The sequence below is a fragment of the Bos indicus genome, chromosome 6, assembly GCF_029378745.1.
Source record: "Bos indicus isolate NIAB-ARS_2022 breed Sahiwal x Tharparkar chromosome 6, NIAB-ARS_B.indTharparkar_mat_pri_1.0, whole genome shotgun sequence".
NCBI classification, from domain to species: Eukaryota; Metazoa; Chordata; class Mammalia; order Artiodactyla; family Bovidae; genus Bos; species Bos indicus.
The window spans coordinates 67,668,389-67,688,804 of NC_091765.1; the positions used below are offsets into that span (position 1 = coordinate 67,668,389).

General features: G+C 43.1%; 1 protein-coding gene and 1 non-coding gene across 9 annotated transcripts in view; one reads left to right on the forward strand and one right to left on the reverse strand.

Moving 5' to 3' along the window:
- TEC (tec protein tyrosine kinase) overlaps nt 1-19,642 on the reverse strand; it is a 168,886-nt gene extending 149,244 nt beyond the window's left edge. For 2 of the 8 annotated variants that reach the window (XM_070791408.1, XM_070791405.1), the window contains exons 1-2: nt 19,283-19,642; nt 18,549-18,627 (exon numbers count right to left, since the gene is read on the reverse strand). Coding sequence is in view for 2 of the 8 variants with exons in the window: in XM_070791406.1 (XP_070647507.1) it covers nt 4,579-4,611 (33 nt within the window). In the remaining 6 variants the exon portion in view is untranslated. Of the gene's footprint in view, nt 1-4,578; nt 9,872-18,548; nt 18,628-19,104; nt 19,126-19,282 lie in introns of those variants that run through there. The other 6 variants (XR_011567187.1, XM_070791404.1, XM_070791407.1 and 3 more) reach the window with 6 other exon arrangements.
- Nucleotides 14,015-14,087, forward strand: TRNASTOP-UCA (transfer RNA opal suppressor (anticodon UCA)). Its single transcript has one exon. It is a non-coding gene; the product is annotated as a tRNA-Gly (tRNA).
- Nucleotides 19,643-20,416: the final 774 nt, after the last annotated feature.

The following is a 20,416-nucleotide window of genomic DNA, read 5'->3' on the forward strand; positions in this document are numbered from 1 at the left end:
ACGCAACCATTCCACTGACTGAGCAAAAATAATCCTTTTTTCTGTATGTCACTAAGTTTATGGGGATATCTGTCACACAGCATTACTGTGGCAATAACTGATATACACACCATCATCCCTTGTCAGGACTATTGCAATATCCCCCTGTTAGGTCTCACTACTTCCTTCCTCATCTTCTTACAATCCTTTTTCTATTCATCAATCAACACAAACTTTTTTTTGGTTGCATTGGGTCTTCGTTGCTGCACACAATCTTTCCCTAGTTGCAGAGAGTGGGGGGCGACTCTTTGTTGTGGTGTTTGGACTTCTCATTCCCGTGGCTTCTCTTGTTGCAGAGCACGGGGTCTAGGCACACGGGCTTCAGCAGTTGCAGCACACGGGCTCAGTAGTTGTGCCTCATGGGCCCTAGAGCACAGGCTCAGAAGTTGGACACACAGGATTAGCTGCTCCAAGGCACGTGGAATCTTCCCAGACCAGGGATTAAACCCATGTCCCCTGCTTCAGCAGGTGGATTCTTATCCACTGTGCCACCAGGGAAGTCTCAATCAACACAAACTTTTAAAAACATAAACCAGCTTATGTCCTCAGTTCTGCTTAAACCCTCTAATGGATTCCCTGAACTCAGACTAAAAATCTCTTAATTTAGGACACCACCTACTTGTCCAACCTCATCCAGTACCACTCTCTCCCTGGCCCACTATGTGTCAACCCACAAAAGCCTTCTTCCTGTCCTTTACACATAGCAAATCCATGGCATGTTGGGGGGAGGTGGTCTTTGCAAATAATGTTACCTCTATCTAGAAAATCATTCCACCTGCTCTCTCTTGCTCACTCTTAACCAATAACTTCTTGTAACTCAAATTCAACCTATATGCCACTTTCACCAAAAGACCTTTCCTTGACTGTTGTTGTTTAGTCGCTAAGTCATGTCTGACTCTTTGCGACCCCATGGGCTGTAGCTCCTCTGTCCATGAAATTCTCCAGACGAGAATACTGGAGTGGCTTGCCATGCCCTCCTCCAGGGGATCTTCCTGACCCAGGGATGTAACTTGTGTCTCCTGCATTGGCAGGCAGATTCTTTACCGCTGAACCACCATGGAAACCCTCCTTCCCTTGACTACACAATCTAAAATAATCAGTCACCCTGATTAAATTAAAATAAGGATTTTAATTCTCTGCATCATACTTATTACTACGCAGGATTTCTGTTATTTGTTTTTAATCGTGCGACCTCCACACTGACTCTAACTTCCTCGTAAGCAGGAACCTAGTCTTGTGTTCACCACTGGATCCTCAGCTCCTAAAACAGTTCCTTCACACAGTTAGCACCCATTAAATACTTGATGAATGTTACCTGACATGGAATAAATAAAAGATCAGATCCTTTCTGAAATCAAGTTTTTCACACAGAGAATGGGCTGGGCAAGCTGAAATGGCAAGGGAGAAAAGACAGACTGATTCTGAGAAGGAATTTTAGAAGCAGAAAAAAAAAACTCACCTAATAGAAGATGAAGTTAAGCATGTGGACTCTGAAAACAGCCTAGAATGGAAGCCTGGCTTTGTTGCTTCCTAGCTATGTAAACATGGATATATCACTTACTTCTCTGAGCTTGCCTCCTCATCTATAAAATGGGGTAATAATTACTACTTCACAGAGTTGTTGTAAAAATTAAATATATGTAAAGTGCTTAGCACAGGACATGGATCATAGTAATTACTCAACATTAGTGATGACGATGGTGGTGGTGCTGGTGATATCTAAATCAGCCCTGATATTGATTAAACTGGCATAATCCATAGTATCTCATCTCACTCAACCTGTTGAGTCTATCTAATTTTTTTTCAATATTTAGGCATTCCATATTGTCCCTTCTCACCAAGAATGGAATCTGCATAGGACCTAGAGCCTGAAGAGCTGGGTTCTGGCTCTACCACTAACTAGCTGGGTCACCCTGGGCAAGTCACCAGCTTCCCAGAACTGAAAGTTAGCTTGTCATCAGCTCTGTCCATCCCCGAGGCAGAAGGGGCAGGAAACAGTATGCAAAAGTAGAGATACCGGTGTGACAGAGAGACATGGAGGCAGAGAGACGGGACGGGAGGCAAGCAAGCTGCTCAGGGGCTTCCCTGGTGGGCCAGTGGCCACGACTCCAAGCCCCAAACCCTGGTTAGGGAACTAGATCCCACCCCCTGCAGCTAACAGCATTCAAATGCTACACCTAAAGATTCCACAAGTCCCACATGCCACAAGGAGGACTGCGGATTCTGAGTGCCACAACCAAGGCCTGACACAACCCAATAAATAAATATGTATTGTTTTAAAAATCACTCCACTCTACTCCAGAGCACAAACAAGAATGTCTACACACCTTAACTCAAAGCTTCCCAAACTGTTTCAGAACACTATGAACTTGTCAGATAATACCAGGCCACACTCTCACAAGGGCAGGCACGTGGGCTGATTTTATTCTCTTACTGACCAGTGGCCAGCACAGTGGCAAGATCATACTATTACAGTGTGTTGACCACATCCTTGCTGAAATGGACAAATTTATTAGGGAAATCAGGGTTAATCAATGTCTAAATGGTTCCCTGTGTGCATTTCACAGAACCTCTTAAGACATGAATAGGCTCTGTGAATCATATAGAATACTTTCCAATCTTATTTGATCACAGAACTCATTCCGTTTCCCTTGAACCTGATTAACATCTCCCAGAGTTGTAGTATTCTACAGAACAGTTTGAGAAACACCTTAACACAATTTTTTTTTTTTTCGGCCATGCCGTGTGGCTTACAGGATTTTAGTTCCCTGACCAAGGACTGAACCCAGGTCCCAGCAGTGAAAGTATGGAGTCCTAACCACTAGATTGCCAAGGAATTCCCAAGCTTACATAATTTAAATTGTTTTTACCATCATGATATAAACATCTTACTCTTAATACATAAGATAATTAAAAGGCCAATTGTACTTTGATTCACATCTAGTACACGGTTGTTTCACACCAAATCCTGTACCTCTAAATCACCCATCACCAAGCAGACCTCGATCTCTCCCATCTCCTAAGAAGCAGATGTCCTGCTGGTTTCTCTGCCTGCTCCCAGCACCCTCACAACCAGTTTGCTCCACAGATTCTCCCACCTTTTCTTCTACCACCCACCCTCTCTACATCCTTAGTCTTACTATGAACTTCCTTCAACTGCTTTAATTACAACTCTTCTCCTTTTATAATCAACCTAACAGGTTTTTATCTTATAATCTGTACTATCAACCTATGCCTGAAAACTTCAAAGTACTTCTCCCTTTAATGATAAAGGCTGGTCCGTCGCTTGCATTCTCCACACTGGATCCTCTTTTGGGTTATTCCTTAATCTTAACTACATATCATCATGTCAAATTCTACCTGGGTTCCCTCTTCCCATCCTACCATCTGTTTCCAAGAGCTCAAGGACATAGATGTCTTCCTTTCCCCACGCCTTTGTTTGAGTTCTCTCTGCCTAGAAGAGCACCTGTTGAAATCCGGCCCATTTGTTAAGGTCCTGATCACAGGTAATCTCTTTTAAGGAGTGTCCCTGATATACCACTCTGGTCACAATCAGCTACTCCCTTTAAGTACCTCAAGGCAACTGGACAACTTATCACAGATATATAAAGCTAGTTGTACAGATGAATGCAGAGACGGCAGAGTTGGGAGAGAAAACCATGAACCAGGTGAGTCTAACAAGCAGCATGACCATGAGGTCAGTGACAAAAGGAGAAATCAGAAGGGTATTTGCATGAATGGCTTGAATGCTAAAGGAGAAAAGCTTTTACATGTCCTGGAAGGAACAAAGGGAAGCCAGGAGAAGGCTACAGAAGAGCCAGCTGCAGAGAAGGGAGTGTTCTCACTCTGTGTGGCTGGGCTGTGGGAATGCTGATTCACAATGGAACAATGCCCTCAGAGGGCCACCGGAAAGATGTGGGCAGGAAGCCAGTAGAAGGCTGGAAGCTCAGAATCACAGGGGAGTTGAGAATACATAAGAAGGCAGCTAATCAGAAAGGCTGGGAGCCAAGGAAACTAGGGATAAGAGGCAACGCTCTGGCCTAAACTGGCTGAGATCCCAGAGTGTCAGGGGCCAGATGAGTTAAGCATTCAACAATCTTTGATCAACACTCAAACGTAGGTTGATGAGTAATTGTTCTAATGTCTACAAAGATCCGATTTCCCTAATGTTCCACTCATGGCACAACTGACATCTCCGTGTGTGGGCTGTGCCACAGGGGTAGTGGATTGGGGGGAGTACCAGGGAGGGGCTGGGTGTGGAATCTCCCTTCATGGGGGCAGGGCTCACAGACTGAAAAGGGAAGAAACAAGCTGAATATGTACAGGGTCTACAGGGATCAAAGACCTCCAAGCATAGAGCAGACCACAGTAGGCACCCAGGCCCAAGAAGTAGTGAATTCATCTAGCTGTCAGACAGAGAATGGCAACAGGAAATGCACGACAAAAATATCTTCTAGTCTGTCTATTAGTTAGCATTTTCAATTCCAAACAACTAGATTTGTACACACAACAGCAGCAAAAAGGAATGTATTAGCTCACATAACCAAGAAGTCCTGGATGCTTCAGGCACATCTGAATGCTGGGGTTCAAATGCTGCAATCTGTGCTCTCACCACCACTTGGTACTTCTCTCTGCGTGTCAGCCTCATTCATTCCCTCCTCCTTCAAACAGCTGCCTCCATGTAGTAGAAAGATGGCCACCAGAAGTTCTAGGTTACATTACTTCAGCAGCCTAAAAATCCCAGAGGGGAAAAAAATGCCTCCTCTCTTAAACTGAACCAGAAAAAGAGCCTGAGTGAGTGAATCTAGGCCATGTGCTCACCTCTGACCAATCACCTGGCCAGGTAAGGAGGAACTTCTCAGATTGGCCAAAGCTGAGTCACATGACCATCCTTGGCATTGGTGTCAACCCCACCCAAACTACATGGACTGTGAATAGAAAGTTCCCCAAAGGAAGGAAGTCTGGGCAAAGACAGTGTAGTGACTTGTCAGTCAGGCCCCAGATACCAAAAGAGAAGCCCAGTTTTGTCACTTAAACCATTAGAAGGACTTTGAAGTCAGACAGAACTGGTTTTAAATTTCAGTTTTGACATTGACTAGCTGTGTATGTATATATGTTCAGCCGCTCAGCCGTGTCTGATTCTTTGGGGCCCCATGACTGTATCCCACCAGGCTCCTCTGTCCATGAGATTTTTCAGGCAAGAATAGTGGAGAGGGTTGCCATTTCCTCCTCCAGAGGATCTTCGACCCAGGGATTGAATCTACATCTCCTGTGTCTTCTGCATTGCAGGTGAATTATTTACCACTAAGCCACCTGTGTGACCTCAAGTAAATTACTTAATTTCTCAGTGCCTCAGTTTCCTGCTTATAAAACAGTACCTACCTTCTAGAGATGTTTGGAAAGATTAAATGAAATAACGCACATAAACTGCTAAGCATAATGCTTGATGAACACGGATCAATAAATAGTAGCTATTATCAGTAATAATAAAAATCATGACAATTATTATTCAGAACAAGGGCACCACATGAAGGATTAGTTGTGACTTGGTGAGAGAGAGAGCCAGGTTAGCAAACTTGGATAAATCAGCCTCAGGTCAAGATTCATTAAGGGCAACTCAGGCTACAATACAGGGGCCCTGAATGAACTCTGAGATGATAATTCAAATCAGTGAATGTGTTCAGAACCTATATACTATGTGCCAGCCACTGAGGATAGAGTGATGAGTGAGTGAGACACATGGCTCCAAGGTAAACTACCATGAAAAATGACTATGGCTTTGTAACATGATTTTGGGGAGAGGAGAGGGTGACTGAAGCTGCTTCCCTACTTTTAGCCGTAGGCTGTGAACACTGAAGAGTCCTGAGCATACAGGAGAAAAATGTCAGGCCCCACTGCTGGAATGCTAGGAAGGTATACAAGGACTGCAACCACTGCCCCCTCCCCAAAAAATGCCTTTGCATGAATTAGGAAATTATGTCTCTTCATTTAGACACTTCACTTCCATCCTCACAGTAAACACATCTACCAAATTGTCCACCTGAATGACATCCCAGAGTTTTGCCGTGAATAACTTGCACAACAGTACATGGTAGCCCTGGGTATAGGCAGGGAAGATGACATGGGGGCTTGAAGGGATCAAGGAATAGGAGGGATAGAGAATCTGGAGTCTCCAGGCTTTTGGAGACAGAGAGTAACTTTTGCTATGGGGCTGCTCCATTTAATATGGTAGACACTCACCACAAACAGCAATTAAGCATTTGATATGTGGCTATTACAACTGAGGACTAATTTTTAAATTTCATTTTAATTAATTTTAATTTAAAATGTAAAACTGAAGTGGTGTAAAATATGTTTCCTAACTTTGTTTGATAGGATTACATTTTACTTTATCCACTGTACTGCATAAGATATTCTACTGAATTGCACTGCATTGTATTATACTGTATTGCTCATAGTAAGTTCCTGAGTTATTTCTAGTATCACATTAATAACTTTTATATGATTATATGGTAAAATATTTTTTATGTACTGAGTTACCCAAAATATACTATTAAAATTAATTTCACTTGTTGTGTTTTGCTTTTTTTTAATGTGGCAACTAGAAACTTCTAAATTACATGTCTGGCACACAGAATATTTCTTTTTTAAAAATATGTATTTATTTATTTGGCTGCATGGGTCTTAGTTGAGCATGCAGGATCTTTAGTTGTGGCATGTGGGATCTAGTTCCCTGACCAGGTATCAAACCCAGGCCCCTTGCATTGGGAGCATGGAGTCCTAGCCACTGGACCACCAGGGAAGTCCCTCACAAAATATTTTTATTCATCAGTGCTGCTGTGAAGACATCTTAGGACCTATAGTGCGAAGGGGCTTGGAATGATACCCAGGGGAGCTGGTTGCTTTTAGTTTTGTTTGAAGCAGATCTCTATGTTTTCTTCCAGGTTTTCCAACTCTGTTGACCAGGAAGGAAAATAACAGAGGGAGCGGGCAAGCAGGTAGCTCAGTATGTGTAGCTCAGGAGAGCTTGCAGAGTACACTGGAGTCAGACTGTATTGTTCTGAACTCTGGCTCTACCACGTAACCAAATTTCCCAAGTCTCCTTCAGGCTCTTCATCTATAAAAATGCCCAAAATTATCTTGTGTACTTTATAGGGATTGTTGGGAGGGTTAAATGAGATAATCCAATGTAAAGAACTGAGCATGGAGTCTGGCACATCTTACATGCTCAGTTAACTACAAGGGGGCCACTGGAGCATTATTTGGAAATAAAGAAGGTGCAAATGAAAGCTCTTCCTGTACAACAGAGCTTGGGTTGCCATGGCTTAAGAAGGTACACCATGTCCACGTGTCTCCTCAGCATTTATCTTTCTAGACAAAAGAACTGCACAGAATTATTTACTCAATCCTCTATGCTGCTGATTAATATATTGCTTTTTTCTAAGTCCATTATGTTTTTAAGGTACATTGATGAAACAATCTTACATGCTTAAGGATCATGAAAACTGGTAAGGTAGCATTTCTGAATTATGTGTAACAACAGCTAAGATGTAGCTAGCTTTTTTGTTCCAAATCCTACAGTGAATCAATGTCTTCAGTTAAGAATTGACAGTAATACCTGAATCTCATTCTCGAGTAAACTAGAACATCCATTTGTATGTACAGACGGATTCATTTTACCTAAATGCTTTCTTTACTACTTCCCTGACATTTTGCATGAACTTGAGACCAGCAATTTGGCTTCTTATGTCCCAAAAGGTTCAGATTGACTGTAAACTTGGGAGTTTACACTGTGTTCTCCCTCTTCTACATGTTTTACTTTAGAAATAGTAATAAATAAACTAACTTTCTCACATTTGTAATCTCAGACATGTCCATCTATGCTTAACCTCTGTTCTGTCTTCCAGTCCCCTCCCTATTCCTGACTTTTAAAAATATTTCTCCCAGCCTCCCTCTGACTAAATTTATTTAATGGCCTTTGTGTGGAGTCTTTTCACAGTTTATCCCTAGCTTCCATAACTATGCAATGTTCCTCAAGAACTCTAGAGAATTTGTCAAACACGATTCCTCCTCACAAAGGAGTAGCCTATCCCAGCAAAAGGTTATATCTGCTTAAAAACTGTAAAATCCACTTTCCCAACACATAAACTTCTGCAGAATTTGTTTTAGATTCCACTCGTCCCACAAGTTCAGTTCAGTTCTCGCTCAGTCGTGTCTGACTCCTTGCGACCCCATGGACTGCAGCACGCCAGGCCTCCCTGTCAATCACCAACTCCTGGAGTTTACTCAGATTCATGTCCATTGAGTCGTGATGCCATCGAACCATCTCATCCTCTGTCGTCCCCTTCTCCTCCCACCTTCAGTCTTTCCCAGCATCAGTGTCTTTTCAAATGAGTCAGTTCTTCCACAAAGACCAAGAAAAATTCCACAGACACCACATTACGTTTATCGTCTGATTCTCAACAAGGCATTATCCTCTATGAGGCTCACTTTTTTCATCTGTAAAATGGGCATAATATACATGTGTTAAGTTGCTTCGGTCATCTCTGACCCTTTGCGACCTATGGACTGTAGCCTGCCAGGCTCCTCTGTCCATGGGATTCTATAGGCACAAATACTGGAGTAGGTTGCCATCCCCTCCCGCAGGGGAATCTTTCCAACCCAGGGATTGAACCCACGTCTCTTACATCTTCTGCCTTAGCAGGTAGATTCTTTATCACTAGTGCCACCTGGGAAACCCATAATTTAGATGTCCTTTGCTAAATAGAGCAGGCCATCTCATTACTCATGAATGTATATAAAACACTCTGGGAAAAGCTCAAAGTCTTTTACAAGCATTAGGCCATGAATCTTTCTGAAGTGGACTGTTAATTAGGTGTCATTATGCTTTGTTTAATAGATGGAAAACCTGAGGCTTGGGAACACAATACCACATAATGGCTATCTTAGAAATCTAGCCTAGGCTTTACACAGCAGACTGAGAGATTGCGGGGAGTTGGGGTAGGGATCTGAATAGGAATTCACTCTGCTCCAGTTCTTTATCAAGAAACTGCATTACTACAAAATTCTCTCCTGTTACTGGTTGCCCTGCCCCTCCTACTTCCTCATGCAGTCCAGTAATGGGGAAATGGGTGGGAAAGTCGGAATTCCCTACTGAACATATAATGCCTTCCCCACTTCCGTGAACCCTAGACCAGATACTAAAGACAAATTTAGTTTCACAGATCTCATTACAACTCCTCCACATTTTGTTACTGATCCCTGGAAACTTTTCCTATCAGACATCCAACAAAATAAAGAGGCTGTAGACATTTATCAACAAGAACACAGTCTCCGCAAATAAACCTGTCAGGCTACTCCAGCTTTACTATCTGACCTACAACTGGGTACATGGCGTGGCCTCAAGAACTCCAGATAAACCTTATGTCTTCACCCAAAAGAGATACCGTGGATCCAAAAGATCAAAAAAGAGGTAATGGAAATTTTATGTAGCCAGTGAGCTTTTACAAACTATTATTATGTACCTGCTGACAATGATTAATGGAAACTAGAAATCCTTTAATCCCAGAGTGGTATTTTGAAAAATATTTCCTGAGAAAACAATTCCCAAATGGGAAAAAGATAAAGCAACACTATTTACTTAAAGACAAACAAAAAATATGTCCAACAATTGGGGAGTGGTTCGAAAATATCATTGCATATTAACAAGACAGACTGTCAAAAGGCTATTAAAAATGATAATTATTCCTATAAGAAGATGCCTATTTTGAAAACTGTTACCCAAAGAATAGCATGTCTAAGTATAATCTCATAAAGTATGTGTGTGTGTATATATATACACATATGTGTGTGTGTTTATGTATCTATATATGTGTTATACATGTAAAGATTATCGAATTTAGAGTTACCTAAATGGTTGCACACAATGCTCCTTTGGTTAGTTATTTTCTAGAAAGTTGTTAAAGATTTGTAGAAAGTCAAATGATGATAAAGATGATGGAGAGGGGAGTTTACCAAGATTCTCTCTGGAACAGTTTGGGGGTTATTTTAAATCTCTTTTTTGCAAGCTTCACTATTGTTCACAATTTTTTAACAATGAATATATAAAGTTCTATAAAATGACTTCTTTTTAATGATGGCAGGGAGAGTCCAGAAAGCACACTGAGAGCTGAGGAATGCTAGTGGCAGGCAGAGTTCCATCCTTGGTCTGGGGGAGGAAAGCAGGATGTGTCACCAGCTGAGCCTCAAAAACCTTCAGCTATGATTCCAGAATCTATAAACAAGAATTCTTTAATGCACTGCTTCTGTAACTGGCTTAAATTTGTGACAAATAAGCTGAATATCATTTTAAAAAAGTAAAAAGCATTCATACCTAAAACTTACATATCTAACAGCACTCAAAACTCAGTTAAATTGTTTTCCTTTTCTCTGCATGCTTAAAGGATCAAGCATTTTTATTACTCAAGGCAGGAAAATAAAATAGAAAGCCAACTGCCTTCTATGAAACAAAAACAATCCCAATGGTAAAAACTAACTCTGCTGCTGCTGCTGCTAAGTCGCTTCAGTCGTGTCCGACCCTGTGCGACCCCAGAGACAGCAGCCCACGAGGCTCCCCAGTCCCTGGGATTCTCCAGGCAAGAACACTGGAGTGGGTTGCCATTTCCTTCTCCAATGTATGAAAGTGAAAAGTGAAAGTGAAGTCACCCAGTCGTGTCCGACTCTTAGCGACCCCATGGACTGCGGCCCACCAGGCTCCTCCATCCATGGGATTTTTCAGGCAGGAGTGCTGGAGTGCGGTGCCATTGCCTTCTCCAAAACTAACTCTACTGCATGCTTAAATTATTTGCAGAATAATAAACACTGAAATCACTACTATGTACGAAAAAAAAACCACAATTTAACTTTGGGGTTCAGTTCAGTTCAGTCTCTCAGTCGTGTCCGACTCTTTGCGACCCCATGAATCGCAGCAAACCAGGCCTCCCTGTCCATCACCAACTCCCAGAGTTCACCCAAACTTATGTCCATCAAATCGGTGATGCCATCCAGCCATCTCATCCCCTGTCATCCCCTTCTCCTCCTGCCCCCAATCCCTCCCAGCATCAGAGTCTTTTCCAATGAGTCAACTCTTCGCATGAGGTGGCCAAAGTATTGGAGTTTCAGCTTTAGCATCAGTCCTTCCAAAGAACACCCAGGACTGATCTCCTTTAGAATGGACTGGTTGGATCTCCTTGCAGTCCAAGGGACTCCCAAGAGTCTCCTCCAGCACCACAGTTCAAAAGCATCAATTCTTTGGCACTCAGCTTTCTTCACAGTCCAACTCTCACATCCATACATGACTACCAGAAAAACCATAGCCTTGACTAGATGGACCTTTGTTGGCAAAGTAATGTCTCTGCTTTTCAATATGCTATCTAGGTTGGTCATAACTTTCCTTCCAAGGAGGAAGTGTCTTTTAATTTCATGGCTGCAATCACCATCTACAGTGATTTTGGAGCCCAAAAAAATAAAGTCTGACACTGTTTCCACTGTTTCCCCATCTATTTCCTATGAAGGGATGGGACCAGATGCCATGATCTTTGTTTTCTGAATGTTGAGCTTTACGCCAACTTTTTCACTCTCCTCTTTCACTTTCATCAAGAGGCTTTTTAGTTCTTCTTCACTTTCTGCCATAAGGGTGGTGTCATCTGCATATCTGATGTTTTTCCCGGCAATCTTGATTCCAGCTTGTGTTTCTTCCAGCCCAGCGTTTCTCATGATGTACTCTGCATAGAAGTTAAATAAGCAGGGTGACAATATACAGCCTTGACATACTCCTTTTCCTATTTGGAACCAGTCTGTTGTTCCATGTCCAGTTCTAACTGTTGCTTCCTGACCTGCATACAAATTTCTCAAGAGGCAGGTCAGGTGGTCTGGTATTCCCATCTCTTTCAGAATTTTCCACAGTTTATTGTGATCCACACAGACAAAGGCTTTGGCATAGTCAATAAAGCAGAAATGTCATGTGGAAATCTCACAAGTTGTGGCTGAAACTTAATATTGGGGGATACTTGAGGACATGACAGTTTCCAAAGAAATAGCTAACAGAAGAACACTATTAGAACTCTATTCAGAATAAAGAGAAGAGACATTACAAGTTTTCCCTATTAAATCAGGCTAGAATTTTGCAAAAACGTAAGGTAAAGGAAGTAAGATACTTGACAGAGTTCTACTTTATAAGCCTTTCATGTAGTATATGACGATGTAAAGTTTTTCATTTTGATACTCTGTAGCTAAGCATTTCCAAAGCTCTCAACCTAAAAAAATAAATAGCCTATAGTTACCAAAGGAAAAATATATGAAATATTGCTGAAATCCAGAGAAATCTTCCTCTTTTAGAAATGTAAAACCTAGAGGATTTGAAACCTAATTTGCACACACTTCCCTTCCTCTTCCAAAGCTACTCCCCTTAGCTATAAAAATCAAGACAATCACGACACTATGCTAAGAAATATATGGGTGAAAAACAACTAATAATAAGTAAAATTAATGTTGTCCTCTCAATGTTTTCAATCAGGATTATTTCTAAATAATATACTTGGGAATACTTAAATTGAATACTGTACGGCTTCAGTCTATTCAGCCAAAGAGAAGTGAAAGTACTATCAAGAATTTAGTGAATATACACTACTGTTTGTTAATCAGCTATACTCTGATACAAAATAAAAAGTTTGAAAAAATAAAAATATAATAGATTAAAAAAGAATTTAGTGAATATAGACTATTGGATACAACTTGGATAATTATAACAATATATATATGTGTGTGTGTGTATATATATATGTAACTATCAAGTGTTGACAATTATCTGGAAAATTCATGTGATACAATGATCTAGTATTCATTAGACATGCACTCTTAACCTGGGAGAGTTCGCATTTCAGCTAAGAAGACAAAAAGAAGAACTTATATGAATTACTCAGCACATTAAAGAAAAGGTATGCTGCTTCGAAAAAGATGTTGCAATGTCTTCAAAGGTTCTGTTTAGAAAAAGGGAAGGACCTCTGTGGAAATACAGAGGGAAGAATGAAAACTGAAGGTATTCCCCTTGGCCAAGCTTTTGTTCACAATGGTACCTGGTGAGTTCCAACTGAGTGTTTCCTAACCATCCTATCCTTTGCTGTCATCCTTCAGAATGACTGCTGTATCTGCTCCACTGTAGCAACTGGCAGCACTGGTTTTTCTGGATTCCCAATGCATAGCCACCATCATGAGAGCATAGAGCTTTGCCTTTTCTACACAGATAAGGTGGTGTGTGATCAACACTCTTCCTACTTCAGTGGAAGCTAACTCTTGCGTCACTCCTCTATGCGTAACCAGAAAATCATGTTGGTATTGTCAAGCTACTGAGATAGAAAGCTGTAAGATCACACTGCATTAAGGGAGCCTGAAGAATGTCTCAGCTGGTTAAACAGGGTTGGGAAAGTTGTGATCATCTGTGAGGAGCAGGGTAAGTCCGTCATCCCTGCTCATCCAAGCCAGAAACAGGAACTTGGTGCCCATTTCAAGAAAAGGCGTGAGCTCTGAAACGGGAAGAGAGGATGTTGCTGCTGGTCAGGCAACTATGTGATAAATGCCTCCAGAAGGACATATGATAATTTCCACTGGAGATCACATGATCACCAATGACACCAGGCCCATCTTTCAGCTTAAAACATTAGACTTATAGAGGCTGAGTTTCACTGAAAAGTGTCACTAAGAGGACAAGGGGACATAATGAGTCCTCCTAGACAAAGCCAATTTGAGAAGCAGGAACCAGGGCTCTATGAACAGTAAGCTATACCTACTCAAGCTAGGGCTGGAGAGGGGTTTTGCTTCCTATGACTCCTGGAATCAACTGGTAGCAGATCCTTAGCGTGGTATAAGAAGGAATGAGGGGCCTAAACTGGGCTGGGTGAGAAAATACACGCAGGCTGGTTAGAAAATGTTTACTGGGACTTCCCTGGTGGTCCAGTGGTTAGAACTCCGTGCTTTCCGTGCAGGGGGCCCAGGTTTGATCCCTGGCCAGGGAACTAGGATCCCACATGCCATATGGTGCACCCAAAAAGTAAAAAAGATAAATTAAAAATAAAAGAAAATGCTTAGTCTGGGTAAAGGTAGGAAAAATGCCAGCACACTGCTGTGGCTAAACCACACTAGTCCCTTTGCAGGGATGATTAAGAAAGCTACACTTCAGGCACTAAGAGCAGAGTAAACAAACCTTCTGCTTTCTCTCCCGCCTGAGAGTCCAATAAAATGAAAATTGAGGGACAAACCCACAAGGATGGAGAGAATGAGAAAAGACACAACAGTAAAAATACTTTGGTGGGGTGAAGGGAAGCCAAGATCCACCCTGATTTATACCATGGAATCTCAAAATGCTAAATTGTTGTTGTTCAGTCTCTCGGTGTCCGACTCTTTGCAACCCCATGGACTGCAGCATGCCAAGCTTCCCTGTCCTTTATTATCTCCCAGAGTTTGCTCAAACTCATGTCCACTGAGTCGGTGATCCCATCTAACCATCCCATCCTCTGTCGTCCCCTTCTCCTCCTGCCCTCAATCTTTCCCAGCATCAGGGTCTTTTCCAATGAGTTGACTCTTCGGATCAGGTGGCCAAAGTATTGGAGCTTCAGCATCAGTCCTTCCAGTGAATATTCAGAGTTGATTTCCTTTAGGATTGGCTGGTTTGATCTCCTTGCAATCTAAATAAGTCAAGACGATGGCATCCTCTGTAGGGGGAGGGGTGATCGAAAATGAAAATTGAAAGCCTCCTAAGGAAGCAATTAGGTCTCCCAGGTCTCAGCCAGTCTGAGCAGTTAAATGATTGCCCCTTCTCCACCCCAGCAAGAAAACACCTGGAGTTTCTCCCCTGCCTCTTCCCCCAGAGGAGTTACAGGAACATGTAACTACCCGCAAAGAGGGCAGAAAACAGAAGGTCTCTGTATTGGAGTATGTCAGCCACAGCTCAGGTGTTTTAATACCATGGAGGGGTTACATGAACATGCAGATGCTGAGACAATCAGCCTCTTCTCCACCTAGCTCCCAGATCCCTGACAGACAAGCTCTTCCCATCAGGCAGGAAAAAGACTGCAAGAGCTCTTTCTGAGCACCCTCACCAGCCCAGGAGGCACTAACATCAGAGTCTCCCCAAATCGCCCAATAGTGAATTTCCCAGTCAACAAACCCACTATATCTTTAGCTTTTTAATTCCCCATTTAGATATGAGTAGACAATGTAGGATATCAGAAATGCAAGGAAAGTCTCTAACACAAAAGGTAAAGACCTAAACAAACAGACAATAGCAACCTGGGGAAAACAGTCTGTGGAGGAAGGAAAAAGCTTTAAAAAACAAAACTCCTCAGAAAGATAAGACACTGAAACCATGAAACAAAATCAAGAAAGAAAGAAATACAAAAGCCACACACAAATACATATGTATATATATTCAGGGAACAAAAAGGTTTTAATTTTAAATATTTAAAATATGACTGATTACACTCATGAAAAACTCAGTGGAAGGAGTTCATGATAATATTGAGAAAATCTCACCCAAAGTAGAAACAAGAAATAAAAAGACAGATAAGAGTAAAGAAAAGGTAAGAAAATATCTAGTATCCAGCCCAAAATATCTAGTATCTCAACAATAATTTTCTGAAAATGACATCATAGAGAAAAAGTAATGACCAATAAGATAACTCAAGAAAAGTTCCCAAATTGAAAGACACAGATTTCTGGACTGGAAGAACCCAGAACAGTGGATGAAAACAGACCCATATCATAGCACACATGAAAATTTCAGGCTATGGAGGCCAAGAGAAAATTCTATCAACTTCCAGAAAGGAATTCTATAAACTTACTTCTACAAACAGCAGGTGTGTAGAAAGGTTACAGACAAAATTAAGAAATCAGAACAATTTTACAATTGTTAATTGTTAAGATTCCTTAACAATTAAGGACTCTGAATTTCTCAACAGCAACACCACAATCCAGGAGGGGATGATGAGACAATGCCTTCAAATCTTCCATCCTATCAATCTGCAGCCAGATAAACTATCAATTTACAGTGGTAAACATATTTTCAGCACTTGCTATTAAATGAATAGACAAAACACAAATCAATAAACTAAATAGAACAAAATACACATCCTATGCAGCCTTCACCAGGAAACTTATTGAGGATGGACTACACCAAGACAAAGGAGTCCGCAAAGATGAGAAAGGCATGTGCCACGGGTAACAGGAGAACTGATACAGGAGAGAAATGATGAGGATTCCCAGGATGATGACAAACGGAGGTCCTCAGGGTGACATCTGTGCCCATATGTAGAAGGCAGCCAGTCCAGACTAGAGCAAGCCAGGAGGCTCAGGGACACCTTCTTCGAGGAAAATGCAATTGACTGAATACCTGATGCATCCAAGGGAAGAATTTGAAAACTATTCAAAAGTTTTGGGTAAAATTAATGATGAGTACATAAAAAGCTAAGTCAGTGAACAAACAAAGCAATTACTGACTCTGAAGAAAAGAAGTTGTACTTGGCTTGGCTATGAATATTGATCTAATTACTATTTAACTATAGCAAGGATAGGAAAATAAGGAAGCTATGGTTAGATGGGGGGTCAGAGGGAAAAAGAGAACCAAGTCATCATCTTCCACAGCGGGAAGTGAACAGATAAACCTTCAGACTGAAAAGTGCAACTACAAGTATCGCCTACAAGGAATAAATACCAAAATAACCAGCTCAGGGAATCACAAGTGTTTATTTCTGGAGAGGGAAACATGTAACTTGGATTAAAAGTTTAAAACTAAAACTAAAAAGAAAGAGAAGAATATAACAAAACAAAAAACATAGAGGCTTCTGTGCCCTTTTATTATTTGCTTTTGCTCTGTTTCCCTAATAACAATTTGTTTGGGAAATTCCAGCCTTGTTTCACCTAAACAAAAGAAAATATCATTTTCTACATCTAGACCATGCAGCTGTGGTCATCTGAGCTCTGAACAGTCAGACTTAGTGGGAAAGTTAATAGTTATAATCCAATTCAAGAAGGACTGGCTGAGCCAGAGCAGAGATGCAAAGGCAAGCCTGGGTGGAGGCATGCTTGTAGGTGAAAACTGCTATGCCTCTCTCCTCTGGGGTTCTTTTCAACATAGCTAGTCTCAAGGCATAATCTCCTGGGACAGGATAATTTTAGAACTGCCAGGGACCATGGACCAATTGCACTCCTTTCTAGCAGACTCCAGTTACTCCAGCTAAGGCAGCTCACCTTCACAGTGATCAGCTGCTCCACTTTGCCTGAGTCGACTGGATAAAAGAACATAGTAAGGGCTCTGAAACAGGCAGCCCCGTCATCAACAGCATCTATGCACCAAGCTGAGAGTCAACAGCCCTGTCAACTACGTGGACTATCCCTGCCCTGAACAAGAAAATGATTCTCTCCAGGGGTGGAATCCCAGGGAGCAGTGGAGTGGGGTGGAAGCCAAGGAGCTGGAAGAGCTGGGGTGGGGAAGGGAGGCACCAACCAGGTCAACCTGGAGGAACCTGTAGGTAGAGATATGCCTGGAGCGCAAGGCTCAGGCTGCCAGCGCTCTGTACACACAAAGGAAGGTCTCTACCAGCAACTCTTCCCCAAGCAAAAAGTGGCCAGACACAGCCACAATGCCACCAGCCATCCTGTCCAGGGTCAGCTTAGGAAGCAAAGATCGCCTTTTTCTTGAGATTCACTATGATTTGATAAAACATAGATTCTGCCCTTGAGTGACTAGCTGCTGACAAAATATGATGACTATTTTGATACACAATAAGCAAGGAACAGGTTGACAGTGCTAGAACATATATTAATATTCTTTTTTTTTTTTTTTTTCTGTTTGGGAAGATGTGAAAATTCTAGTTCAAGAACCTGTGTGTGGCAAACTAGAGGTTTGCCAATCAAACAACACTGATTCCCATGTGTTTGCAACGCTTGCCCTATACAGTTCTACAAACCAAAATGTACACACCCTCTGAGAAGAATCAAGATCATTAACATAAATGCAGTAAGCATCTAGAACTGACAAAAGAATATACTGATCAGATTAACTGGAGTATTGGGAAAGTATGGCTTTTCCCTAAACTATGAAAATGTACCTAAACCAAAAAAAAAAAAAAAATTCAAATACTTAAGGAGGCTGTTATACACATTTTCTATTCTCCATATAAATCATGACATTCCATGTGATTCTCAACAACTAAGCTACCAGTATCACAAACCAACCTGTTAAATCCTAAACTTACTTGGGAAACCTACGGGTTTGTTGGAGTGTTTCCTTCTTTCTAGCTCTTTAGGGAAGAATTATCTAGAAAAAAAAGTGAATTCTCAGAATTTCCTAAGAGGAAAAAAATGGGCATTCACTGGAAAAACACAGGGTATACGCTCAGAACACTTAACTATTTTGGATAAGCTTCAAACCCACTTAGCCACCAGTCATCCTGTTGCTCTAACTTAACACTGAGACCTACCCTTCTAATCAAGTCTTCCAGTTTCCAAAGAATGGCAACAGATGAGACTGTTTCCGAATCTGATACACAGCAACTTGTTCTTCCATGGAGGAAAAAAAACAAAATCAAACCAAAAGGAAATTTAGGATCCGAAGGAAAGCGCACACCCCCGAGTCAAGGCCCTAGTTTCCCCAACACATGTATTCACCGACTCCCTGCTATCGAGATTCAAACACAGTTTCCCAGATTTAAAATTGTGAGGCTGGTGGGGAGAGGCACTCAGACACATGCAACCGTGGAAAGTCTGTCGATTCTGCCAACTCTCGCATCAAGACTTCGCTGCTGCCCAAGAAGAGAGGAGGAGTGAAGTCCGCGGCGAGGCTGGAAGTGAACCCAACGCTGAATTTGCTGCAGGGCGGCCTCGGTCCCAAGACTCTAAAGGAGAAGGGGCGGGCGCTCCTCGGGAGAAGCCAGCGCCGGAGCCCAGGGGACGGAGAAGCTGCGGCCGCCGGAAGGCGCGGCTACGCCGGGACGCGCACCTGTCCCTCCGTAGCCCGCAGAGGACGGGGGTCCTCACCTGGGGCGGCGCGCTCCGGCTCACGGCCGCGCGGGGTAGAGAAAATCCTTCCTGGTTCCATGAGAGTCAGCCTCTGGGCTGGTGGAACCCTCCTCTCGCCGCACACATCCCCACCCACCCTTCCCCGCCCCGAGTGGCGCAGGCCCGAGGCCGCCCCGCCGGCCCGCAGCGCCCTTACCTGGCTGGAGTACACCGCTTCGCGTAGCCCGGGACACTGAAGTCCGCCGGAGCCGCGGAGTCCTGTGCCTGGAGCCCCGCCCCCTCCTCCGCTCTCCCCGCCCCGGCCGGCCCGGCGACCGCCCGGCCCGAGAGGGCTCCGCCTCCAGCTCCGGGAGGCCGGCGGCGACCTGTTCCCACTGCTCTGCTGCGGTTCTGAGACTGAAGGTGGGAGTGGGTCGCTTACGCGTTCCGACTCCGGGACCCAGCGGGAGTTTCGGGGAAGTCGCGGGAACGTCCCTGGTGTTTCCTGGACGCAGGAACCTCCTCCTTCCTGCCCCCCACCAACCGCCCCGCGAGGACGCAGACACCCCTGGCCCGGGAGAACCCCGAGTGTGCCACCTGTGGGTGACCGGGGACTCGATCGGAACTAGGGACCACACCTCCCCTTCCGCTAAATGGTGGCGAGCCAGGTGGTAACGCAGTGAGGTGGAGCGAAGCAGCCAGTTTTACCAAAAGAATAAGTGTTTTTCTGTCCAACTTGAAGCAGCAGAGCGCATCTGATACACTTACAGGTCACGTGGTGTGTGTGTGTGTGTGTGTTCTCGCTCAGCGGCTCAGCCCTTTCTGACTCTGCGACCCCATGGAATTATAACAGGTCACGTGGTGTGTGTGTGTGTGTTCTCACTCAGTGGCTCAGCCCTTTCTGACTCTGCGACCCCATGGAACTATCATAACCTTGATAATCGACGTTACTCCAGCATAAAAAAAAAAAAAAAGTCCACCATTTTATGTAGGGTGAAAGGCACAGAGAATTTAAAGAACCTACCTAATGTCAACCAACAACAAACTGAAAGGCTGGAATTCAAATCCCTGTAGTCTGCCTCCTGATTTTGAACGCTAAACCACAGCTCTCCTGGCTCACCAAATCTGAGTGTCCACCATGTCTCATGAGGAGAAGGAAATGGCAACCCACTCCAGTATTCTTGCCTGGAGAATCCCATGGACCCAGGAGCCTGGCGGGCTATAGTCCGTGGGGTTACAAAGAGTCGGACACGACTGAGCAACTAAGCACAGCCCAGCACATGTCTCATGAGCTGTTAAGAGGCCAGAGAAATACAAGGACTCTGCCCTCCAGAAGCTTTTAGTATAATGG